The sequence below is a fragment of the Saccopteryx bilineata genome, chromosome 4, assembly GCF_036850765.1.
Source record: "Saccopteryx bilineata isolate mSacBil1 chromosome 4, mSacBil1_pri_phased_curated, whole genome shotgun sequence".
Taxonomy (NCBI): Eukaryota; Metazoa; Chordata; class Mammalia; order Chiroptera; family Emballonuridae; genus Saccopteryx; species Saccopteryx bilineata.
This window is the reverse complement of record NC_089493.1, coordinates 232,044,246-232,056,560: the sequence shown is the minus strand read 5'-3', so window position 1 is coordinate 232,056,560 and position 12,315 is coordinate 232,044,246. Positions and strand designations below refer to the sequence as shown.

Genomic DNA, 12,315 nt, shown 5'->3' with positions numbered 1-12,315 from the left:
TCATTATGATATGCCTTGGAGTAGGTTTGTTGGGGTTAAGAAAACTTGGAGTTCTGTTTGCTTCTTGAACTTGAGGCTTTAGTTCTTTCCACAGGCTTGGGAAGTTCTCATCAATTATTTGTTTAAGTATGTTCTCCATTCCATTTTCTCTCTCTTCTCCCTCTGATATACCTATTATTCTTATGTTATTCTTTTTGATGGAGTCAGATAATTCTTGTAGGGCTATCTCATTTTTTTTTTTTTTGAGTCTCTTTCTTCTTCTCTCTGTTGTGCCTCAAGTTGCTTGTCTTCTATTTCACTAATCCTCTCTTCTATCTGACCTGTTCTATTAGCTAAGCTTGTTACTTCGTTTTTCAGCTCGTTAATTGAGTTTTTCATCTCTGTTTGATTTGTTTTTATAGTTTCAATTTCCTTGGACATATATTCTTTGTGTTCATGGAGTTGTTTTCTGAGCTCCCTATATTGCCTTTCTGTGTTTTCTTGTATATCTCGGAGGATTTTTAGGATTTCTATCTTGAATTCTCTGTCATTTAGCTCCAAGGTTTCCAATATATTAAATTTTTTCTCCATAGATATTTCCTCATCTAGCTGTGTTACCTCTCTTTCTTTTGTATCCATGATATTCGATTTTCTCTTCCTTAATGGCATCTGAGGGTGGTTTTGTTGATAGTATTAATGAGATTTAATAAAGAATAAAAAGTTAAAAAAAAAATAAAAAAATAACAAATCGAAAAGAGTTGTTTTTTTTAAAAAAAATTAATAATGAAATAAAGAAAAATAAAATAAAATAAAAATTTTTAAAAAAAGGAAATTATTCCCCCCCTCTTTTTTTCCTCTCCTCTCCTCTCCCCTCTTTCTTGAGAAAATCTTGTGGTGGACTGTGAGTTATAACAAACAATGCCTGTGATGGAGGGCCTGAATTGGGGAAAAGTAATAAAGGGGCAAAAAAGAGAGAAAGAAAAAAAAAAAAAAAAAAAAGGAAAAGAAAAAAAAAAAAAAAGAAAAAAGAAAAAAAAAAAGAGCGTATGGACCCACAAAAAGCAAATAAGGAAAAAATTTGGGTCAAGAATAAAATGATTTGCTTTTAGGTGTTGGTTTTCTAAGAGTTATGATGAGAGGAATAAGAGGAAAATGGAAAAATGGGGGGACAAATTAAAAACTTACTATTGTATTTAGTGGAACAAGAACTAGGTAATATGGAGAGCCAGGGATGGGAGCACTGCTAGTGAGTTAAAAAGGTGAAGTAAAAACCCCCCAAAATGCCACAAACATAGGTTTGAGTCCCAGATAAGATAATTTGTTTGTTATTGAGGTTTGAATGAGAGGAGATGTAAAGGAGAAAGGAAGAAACTAATATAGAGGGAGAAAAGAAAGAGAGAGAGAGAAAAAAAGAGGGAACCACTAAAAGAAGAAAAAAGAAAGGAGAGAGAGAGAAAGAGTTAAGGGTTTTGGAGTGCAACCCTCATAGAGAGAAAGGAAGAGAAGAGAAATGATAATGGGAGATGTAACACTTATGGGTAGTGTAGTTCAAGGAGAGGAGAGAGTAAGACCGGTAGAGAGTTAATCGGCCAAATTGGAGGAGGAAAAAAAAGTCTCAAGAATGAAGATAAGAGAAACAAACGAACAAATATAATAAAATGGGATAGGTTATAAAGTCTGCAGATTATTCTTGATTTTGAGAGGTTATCTTCTTGCTTTTTCTTTTCTCTCCCTCTTCCTGGTCGGTGACTCTGTACCCCGGGTTCTGCCCCTTTGGCACGCTCAGGTAGAGGTTTGCAGTTGATAAGTCTCTATGGCAATGTCATGTATTATGCTTTATTCTCGTTGGGAGTTGAGGCTCATTAGCATTTATAGGCTCCGACAGTGAGAGAGTCCGTGTTCCTGGAGCCTTTCTCCTAGTCTTTCCTTCCTCAATTAGTAGCCTGATAGTCCAGGTATGGGGTTGCTGCTGCCTCTGCCTGGATAGTAAGAGGCTCAAATTGCTGGCAACTCCCCACTCTATTTCCACTCAGCACAGGGCTCTGGGTAAGGCTCAGTCAGTCAGAGCTGCTAGCAAGTCAGAGCTTTCCGCCCACTCAAAGACCACTGGCTCTGCCACTCTGTCCGGTAACACAAGCGGGCGCCCACTTCCGGGGCGCTTGGAGGAAACTCTCACTCACTGTCTGCAACCAGGATATCCGGCCAGCAGTCTCACGCTCTGAGTGAAACCCCCAACCGCAGGGAAAAGTTGCAGCGTTGGAATTGAGTATCGCTCCGTCCCCGTGTGCGGCTTTTGCAAAGCGCTGGGGCGGCCCGAGATTCCGCTTTGGCCCACACAAAGGCCCCTGACTCTGCCCCTCTGTGCGATAACACGGGCGCGCACTGCCGAGGCACTCGGAGGAATCGCTCACTCCTTATCTGCGCGCGCACACCAGGATATGAGGCCGGCCGCGGTTCCCTCTGAGTAAAACCCTCACCAGCACGGAAAATCTCCACCGTTGGAAGTAGTTCTCACTCCCTCCCGTGCGTGGCTTTCCCAGGGCGCTGGGGCTGCCCAGAGACTCTGCCCTCAGCCCACAGAAAGGCCTCTGACCCTGCCTCTCCGTGGGGCAACACGGGCACCCACTTCCGCGGCTTAGGAAGAAATCTCTCTTCCACTAACTGCGCACCGACCAGGAGACCGGGTAAAATGGCCGCTCCGCTTGTCTTTCTTTGTTTGGGTTTGGCGCGAGTGTTAGCTTGTATTGCCCGGGTTGCCACAGGATCAGATTTTCCTCGGCTTGGATCTCTGAGCCACAGCCTGGTTCGGCCGTTTTTGCTGCGGCGGCCTGGATCTATTCACCCCCTTTGCCCGCCTCAGTTTCTATATTCACAGTTACCAGAGAAAGCCGCCCTGTTTAGGTTAGTGAGGAAGGCGGAGCATTTCTTACTCCCTATTTCCTTCGGGGTTTGGTTATATATTTAGCCAATTTTTCACTCAATCATACCTTTGGGTGTATTGCGAAGAATCTGGAAGCTCCAAGTATAGGTTTTTCTGTTTCTGGTTGAAGATCTTGTTGAGTTTTGGGGGAGATTTATCGGTATCGCTTCCTACTCAGCCATTACTCTGACGTCATCCTCCTTTGATCTCATTCTTAATCCATTTGTTATTTAACAACCTGCTATTTAGTTTCCATGTGTTTGAGAATTTTTGAGATTTTCTGTTGTGGTTGATTTCTAGTTTCATGCCATTGTGATCAAAGAAAATGCTTGATATGATTTCAATCTTCTTAAATTTGTTCAGACCGCTTTTGTGCCCTAACATGTGGTCTATCCTAGAGAATGTACCATGAGCACTTGAAAAGAATATATATTCTGCTGCTTTATGGTGAAAGGTTCTGAAGATATCTATTAAATCCAGTTGATATAATGTGTCCTTTAAATCTGCTGTTTCTTTGTTAATTTTCTTTCTTTAGGATCTATCTACTGATGTTAGTGGGGTATTAAAATTCCCTACTATTATAGTATTGCTGTTAATCTCACGCTTTATATTCATCAAAGTCTGCTTTATATATTTAGGTGTTCCTATATTAGATGCATAGATATTTATAATGTTTATATCTTCCTGTTGGATTGCTCCTTTTATCATTAGGTAGTGGCCTTCTTTATCTCTTACTATAGCCTTTGTTTTAAAGTCCATTTTGTCTGATATAAGTAATGCTAGCCCAGCTTTTTTTGCATTTCCTGTTGCATGAAATATTTTTTTAATCCTTTTAACTTCAATCTATGTGCATCTTTTGTTTTAAAGTGTGTCTCTTGTAGACAGCATATGTACGGGTACTGTTTTTATAACCATACAGCTACTCTATGTCTTTTGTTTGGAGCATTTAATCCATTTACATTTAAGGTTATTATTGATATGTATTTGTTTATTGCCATTTTATTCTTTAAAGCTGTATTTTTCTTTTGCTATATTCTTTTCCCACTTTGATCTGTTTATAACAGGCCCCTTAACATTTCCTGCAGCATTGGTTTGGTTGTAATATATTCCTTGAGGGGGTTTTTTTGCCTGGGAAGCTTTTTACTTCTTCAATTTTAAATGATAGCCTTGCCAGATAAAGTAGTCTTGGTTGTAGGTTCTTGTTCTGCATTACTTTGAATATTTCTTGCCATTCCCTTCTGGCCTCAAGTGTTTCTGTTGAGAAATCGGATGTCATCCTTATGGGGGCTCCTTTGTAAGTGATAGCCTTTTTTTCTCTAGCAGCTTTTAATATTTTCTCTTTATCACTTAGCTTTGGTATTTTAATTATGATGTGTCTTGGTGTAGATTTCTTTGGGTTTCTCTTTAATGGAGTTCTTTGTGCTTCTTGAACTTGTGAGAGTTTTTTCTGCATTAATTAGGGAAATTTTTAGCTATGATATGATTGAACAAAGTCTCTATACCTTGTTTTTTCTCTTCTTCTTCAGGAACCCTTACGATGTGGATGTTATTTCTCTTCGTGTTGTCACAGAACTCTCTTAGTTTCCTCAGACTTTTTATGTCTCTTTTCTTTTTTCTGCTCTGCTTCCATGCCTTTGTTCAACTTGTCCTCTAAGTTGCTGATCAATTCCTCAGCTTCATCCATCCTGTTTTTAATTCTTTCCATTGTGGTCTTCATTTCTGGTATTGTATTTGTCATCTCCGACTGATTCTTTTTTAATACTTCAATGTCCTTTTTTATACTTGCTATTTCTTTATTTAGGTGTTCATAATGATCATAAGCATCCTAACAATCATTATTTTAAACTCTGCATCCAGAAGTTTGGTTATTTCCATATCACTCAGTTCATTTCCTGGAGGTTTCTCTTGTGGTTTCATTTGGATTCCACTTCCTGTCTTCTCATTATGTCTATGTATTTGGGTTTATTTTTTGTAGAGCTGGTTGAGTGTAGGCTTGGTGTTGCCTGCCTCCAATTTTCAGTTGTGTTATTTCTAGGTCTTCTTGGGTTGGCATCAGCTGTTATTTGTAATCCACTGTCGGATCTGGCTTTTCTAGTAGAGCCACTTTGAAGTCTTGATTTGTTTGTTTTCTTCTCAGTTTTCTTAAAACGTGGTAGTCTTGTTTACTGATCTCAGCAGGGGGCTTATTTGAAACTGTATTCATGAATGAGGTCAGTGTAACCTGAGTCTCTGAAGGCCTGATGTGCCAGTTACTCTCTCTGGGGTTGGGGTGTTTTCTCAGCTTCAGTATGGGGAGGTGTATCTCAGATCTCCATATGAAGACCTGAGTTACTGTCCCTCCTCCCCACTTCTTGTTTTCAACTGTGTCTTGTTGCACTGATTGGAGCTGGAGAAATATCTGGAGATGGGTCACCTGAAACTACTTTAGTCTTGTATTATGTGGAAGAATCAACCCCTCTCCCAGCTATGGCCGCCTCCAGCACTGAATGAGTCAGCTTCTCAGGTCATCCATGCATTTCTTTTCTCCTTACTGTCTGTCTCTCTCTCTCCTCTTTCCTTTTGGAAGACTAGCCAGCCCTTTCAACACATGTCATTCCCAGGTCCCCAGGCAAGTGACTGTGAGCAATATTTTCTGCTCTTTTCCTTGGAGTGAGAGCCCTTCTGGGCTCTCAGCCTTACTCACCCTCCGTTCCTGTAAGCAGGGGAGACTCACTGCTCCTCGGCACTCCCTACCAGGTTCATTGTGGCTTATTCTTTGTTCCTTGGTTTTTGAGAGCTGTTCTTGTAGTCCCACATTGGTTTTTCACGCTGATGATTCCTAAATTAATTTTTAATCCAGTTTGGTGGGGTGAGCTGGGAGTCTGTGCATCTGCCTACTCCGCTGCCATCTTCACCAGCCAAGGAAGAACCAGAAGGAGCCTGTTGTCCTATTCACATGACATTGGGTGGTCTGCACTTCTTAAATCTGACTTGTTCTCCCTCTGGGGAACACTAGAAATCTCCAGAGAAGAGCTGGTGTGGTCAAATGGCTAAAGGGGTAATGAGAACCCCTGAATTTGTTGCTAGCTTGTCAGATATGAGAATTGTTTAAAGTCCCTTGTAGATGGTGTCTGAAATGAGAGCCATCTTATGAAGGACTGTGCTCCTAACTGGGAACTCATCTCCCAGCTGTTCCCAGCCTCCACACAGCTGTGCATAAGTCCAGCACCTTCCTATTTTTAATGTAAGGGTATTCTATTAAATTATCATTTTAAGGTATTAATTTACCCTAGCTTTATTAATAGATCACCATTCTTATTTTATAATTAATTACCTCATTTTTCCCAGAGATCTAATGATAGGGCTATTACTAATAATTCACTTCTGAGGCTCAGGATGTTTATTCATTATTATACTTTATTATGACTTCTTCTTTATCATTTAAAGATATTCATTAACAAATAGAAGGAAAATTTTGACCAATCTAATTGTTGGGACAGATTAATTTTCTCAGTATTACATTAGTATTTCTTTCTCTTGAACTTGACTTTAAATACAACCTACTACTCAGTATTTTGAAAACTTTTGTTATAATTTTTCTTTGGATAACTTTGTCAGCATTTTAAAATGGATCCTTCTGATATAACTAAACCCTTCCAATAATTTACTTTAGTTTTGTAATCTAGCACAATTCAGGCATAAATTGTTTTTCTAAATAAAAAACAAGATGAAATATACTGTAAAAGTCAAAATGCCTATGATGTTCACATCTCCCTTTATGTACAATGTCCTTCCATAAAAGGAACAGTCTTGCAAAGACATGTTTTCTGCCTCAATATCATGCCCTTTCCTCACCTCTGAAGAGGAACAGCCCAGAGAATTATGAGCAGAGATAGTTTGACCTGTGATATTTCCTCTTTCAAAAATTAAACTAGGAAATGCCCTTGGTAGTGGGCACAGAAGCTGAAATGTCTTGAGGTAATGTCAAAAGGGCCATGGGTGAGCCAAAGTTATGAATAAGCCAAAATCATTGGGGAAAAATACACACAGGCACACACATACATACATACACATACATATATAAACACACACACAGAGAAAAGACTATAGGCAGCAGGAGAAAGAAAGAGGAGATACATGGAAAAGCAGATCAGACATGGCTGAACCACATCAATTAAAATCATTGGACCATGTAAAACACCATGTATTCTCTGAAACTCTCCACTTTCACTCTAGCACAACTTTACAGTTACAATTTCTGAAAGGTGCAGCTATTTCTGTTTTTTTTTTTTTTTTCTGAGAAGTTCAGTTTGTTCAGGTTTTTCTGGATTTCTATAAGACCTAAATATATAGCTGAGAATTCTGTCTTTTTATTTCTATGTGTAACCTTGAAATTGTGCCCCATTATTTATTGGTCCGAGTGATTCAGACCTGTAAGGCTCAGCTGCCTTTTGGGAGTCACACTGCCTCAGAATAGTCAACAGTGCCCTGTACTCACTATGTGACTCAGGTGAGTTGTTTAATCTCTCTGCACCTCAGTTTTTTCTTCTCCAAACAGACAAATAAATAAATAATAATAATAGGCTAATCAGAATATTAAATTGGACAATACTTATAAAGTACTTAGGACATTTTTATTAGGCCTGGCATACAATAAACAATAAACTCTAGCTATTTTTATAATTATATTTATAGTACCTAAAGATTAACTCAAAAGAATACCCTCTTTGCTTCCTCTATAGTTCGGGAGCGAACCGTGAGGCTCTTCAAAGGAATTGGCGATTATCCCTGGGGCTTCCGAATTCAGTTCTCCAAACCAATCATGGTAACAGAAGTGGATGCTAGTAAGTTGTCTCACAATAGCAGCTTTAATTCAAATCAGACTACTAAATAGCCTTTGGTATCATAATTCTGTAAAGCACACATGTGTAATAGACATAATCTCTAAATCTCAGTCTATCAAAAACTCATGATGATGAGCAAGTTCCCACATTTTGATCAGATGTTTTTTATAAGATGTACTTTCCTAATGGAACATACTCCTCTGGTATACATAGGGCCTTGGTCTCCCTTCCAAAAAACAACCCTACCTGCATTTATGGAGATGGGGTTCAAGTTTTCTGGAGATGAGAATGATCTGTTGCCAATTTATTAGTTCTTAATAGTTTCTGGGAAGAGTTCTATTCCTCCTAAATGTTTTACTACAGCATCTCAAATCTCCTTATTTTCTAACAAGCAAATTAAGGATTAGTAGATGCCTAATAGAAGTTGGATCCTATGCTCCTTGATTGATAACAGGAGAATAATCTGAGATAGATGCTTTAAAAACATTGGGGATAGGTCACAGTAATGGTGGTGTGAGAGATACCCTTGATCTCTCCCTTTGAAATTTCAAGAAATTGAGCAGCTATAATGCAGCAAAAGAATCCCAGCTGGGCTCACAGGTGTGCCTGAAAATATCCGTGTGTGGAATCACCAAAAATGGGAAGGATTGAGAAGAGGGGAGCAGAAGATTAGACACAATCATGGTCATTTCTGGAAAGGAAAGAAACCCAGAGTTATGGGTCTCCTTTCTGCCAAAAGGAATGATAAGATCGAGGAGCAGAGAGGGAGATACTTAACCAAAGCAGCAGCAGGAGTCATGGCCAGTGTTCCCACAGTCTACCTGCAGCCCCTACTCAACACAGAGACAGAGAAAAACAAAGTGCAGTCCCCAGCCTCCAAGATCCAGCTTCCATCTCCTCATGGGTACAGAGTGGCAGAGACTTACCCCACAGCTAGCTCTCCAGAGCCACTTTCTCCCTTGAAGAACAGAGAAGCTCCGTGTCTGGTCCCCTGGTCTGTTGAGACATGGGGAGGAGCTACTGAGGCCTGAGATTGCCATTGCTAAAGCCATAAATCCCTTACAACATGCCCTAACCACCAACATCACTGAAGCCCTTCCTACATCATTGTGACAACAACATCTCAGTGGAGTTTAGCCAAAGAATTTCTACAGAACTAAAACTTGTACAGTGCCAACTTCTGGAAGAAAACAGAAAGAAACTCTCAAAGCTGGAATCTTTTATTTCTTTTGAATTTCATTTTTTTTAAATTTTTATATTTTTTATTCTTATTTTCTTGTGGGTGTTTTGTTTGTATTGTATTTCTTTTTTGATAATGCTCTTTGTGGTTTTTATCTTTTACTTTTTAAAAAATTTTTAATTTTTGTTGTATTTTTTAATATTTTTAATTTTTTTACTAGTTTTTGTTAGATTTCTTAACAATACCACTCTCAAATTCCATCAAGAAAAAATAAAATAAATATCATGGCTACACAAGAAAGAGATGTAGTTTACAAAGAAAATTTAAAATCCCCAGGAAGCACTCTCAATCACATGGAAAACTTGAAGTTAAATGATAGAGAATTAGAAATTGAATTTCAGAAAATAGTGAGATGTGAGAAAACACTGGTATGCAATTTAATAAGCTCAAAAAAACAAATTAATGAACAAAATGAGTACTTCACAAAGAAGATTAAAACTTTAAAAACAGAAATAAAAAACTCAATACTGAATTGAAAAATGAGTTAGGATGTTTAGCTAATAGAACAGGCCTGATTGAGAAAAGAATGAGTGGTATCAAAGATAGGCAACTAGAGATGCTACAGAGAGAAAAAGAGAGAGACTCATAAATTTTAAAAAAATGATAGAGCTCTAAAAGAACTATCTCCACCGAAAAGAGAAAAATATGAATAATGGGTATAACAGAAGAAGAAGAGAGAAATAAAGGAATAGAGAGACTTTTCAAAAAATAATTGATGAGAACTTCCCAAGCCTGTGAAAAAAGTTACAAGTTCTCGCATACAAGTAGTGAACGGAATGCCAAGTTACTTCAACTGAAACAGACCTTCTCCAAGGCATATCATAATAAAATTGTAAAAAATCAATGACAAAGAAAGAATCTTCAAGGCAACTAGGGAAAAGAAGAACATAATATATAAAGGAAGGCCCATTAGGTTATCACATTTCTCAGCAGAAACCCTACAAGTTAGAATAGAGTAGACTCTATTCTCAAAGTATAGAAAGAGAGAAATTACCAGCCAAGAATACTATATCCATCAAAGTTATCCTTCAAATATGAAGAAATAAAAACTTTTTCAGACATATAGAAGCTGACAGAATTTGTCATCAGAAAACCCTCACTACAGGAAATACTGAATGGGGTTATTCCACCAGACACAAAGAACAAAACAAATCAAAACTACAAGTAAAAGCTACAACAAGGTAACAATAAAAACAAAAATAATCTGAAACACAATGACATAAAAAGGGAAAGGAGTAGCAAAGGAGGATGGAGTACAGAAGCACTCATAAGACAAAGTACTCTTGTACATATGAACATTTTATCCTTAATAACCAATGGCAACCACTCACAAAATAAGCCACTACTGTTATACAAAGTTTAAAAAAATGATAAACAAGAAAAAGAAGTATGGAATATCACCAAATAAAAATAACTGACAGAAACAGAAGAGAGAAGACCCAAACAAGACACAAGCTACCAGAAAACAAAACATAAAATGGCTATAGGAAATTCTCAATTGTCAATAGTTAGCCTAAATGTAAATGAACTGACCTCACCAATAAAGCGGCACAGAGTAGCAAATTGGATCAAAAAGGAAAACCCAACCATATACTGCCTTCAAGAGACATCTAAACTTCAAGGACAAAAGTAGATTCAAAGTGAAAGGTTGGAAAACTGCTCTACAAGCAAATAATATCCAAAGAAAAGCAGGGGTAGCCATACTTGTATCTGACAAGCTGACTTCAAGAAAACAAGGTTAACTAGAGAGAAAGATAGACATTACATAATGAAAAGGGGGACATTGTATCAAGAAGACATAGCACTTCTTAATATATATGTACTGAATGAGGGAGCACCAAAATATATTACACATTTATTAACTGACCTAAAAATTGAAGCAAACAAAAACACAATCATATTTGGAGAACTCAACACACCATTGATGGTTTAGATAGATAATCCAAACAGAAAATCAATAAAGAAATATCAACCTTAAATGACACACTGGATCAGATGGATATAATAGACATTTATCTGACATTTCATCCCAGAATATCGAATTATACATTGTTCTCCAGTGTGCATGGAATATTCTAGTCCATAATACTGTGGTTCAACATATGGTCCACAAAACTAACATCAACAAATTCAGGAAGTCTGAAATTATATCAAGTATATTTTCTGACCATAAGGTTTTGAAATTAGAATTCAAGTGCAAAAAATATATAGAGACCCACAAGATGTGGAAATTAAACAACATACCTCTAAAAAAATATTACTGGATCAAAGAAGAAATAAAAGCAGAGATCTAAAGATATATACAGACAAAAATGACAATACAATATATCAAGTTTCTGGGATGCAATGAAAGCAATAATAAGAGGAAAGTTTATATCATTACAGGCTTATATCAAGAAACAAGAGAAATCCCAAGTAAACAACCAAACATCACATCTTAAGCAACTAGAATAACAAAGGCAACCCAAGGTCAGCAGAAGAAAGAAAACTGAAAACTAGAGAAGAACCAAATGGATTAAGGAATAAAAAAATAGAAAAAAATTAATATAACACAGTTAGTCTCTTGAGAAGATTGAAAAAGTTCACAAACCCTTGGCTAGACTCACTAAGGTGAAAAGAGAATGGAGTCATATAAACAAAATCTGAAATAAAAGAGAAAAATTACCAGACATCATTAATATGCAAAGGATCATACTAGAATACTATCAAATATTATATGCCACCAAATTCAACAGTATAGAAAAAATGGATGTTTCTAAAACTACACAATATCCCTAGCCTGAGTCATGAAGTGGAAAACCTATATAGATCTATAAGCAAAGAGGAAATAGAAACAACAATCAAATATTACCCTAAAAATAAAAGTCCAGGATCAGATAGCTACACTGAATTCTACTAAATATTCAAAGAAGATCTGGTACCTGTTCTTCCCAAAATCTTTCAAAGAAATAGAAAAAGCAATACTCCCTTACACATTTTATGAGGCCAACATAAAGCTGATACCAAAACCTGGCAAGGACAATACAAAAAAAAGAAAATTACAGATAATATCTCTAACACATACAGACACAAAAATTCTAAACAAAATGCTAGCAAGTTGAATACATCTTAAAAAGAGTAAATCACAATCGAGTGGGATTTATTCCAGGAGCACAAGCATGGTTCAATATATGCAAATTGATCAACATAATACACCACATCAACAAAACAAAGGACAAAAATCATATGACCCTATCAATAGATGCAGAAAAGGTGTTTAAGATAAAACATACACTTATGTTTAAAATACTCCATAAAATGAGTATGGAAGGAAAATACCTCAATATAATATAGGCCATTATGACAAACCATCA

At 37.1% G+C, this 12,315-nt stretch overlaps 1 protein-coding gene across 2 annotated transcripts in view; it reads left to right on the top strand.

Annotated features, from left to right (window-relative positions):
• Positions 1-12,315, top strand: part of LOC136334123 (uncharacterized) — a 155,156-nt gene that overhangs the window by 41,024 nt on the left and 101,817 nt on the right. For both annotated transcript variants that reach the window (XM_066273956.1, XM_066273957.1), the window contains one exon: positions 7,621-7,722. In XM_066273956.1, coding sequence (XP_066130053.1) covers positions 7,621-7,722 — 102 coding nt within the window. The remainder of the gene's footprint in view (positions 1-7,620; positions 7,723-12,315) is intronic.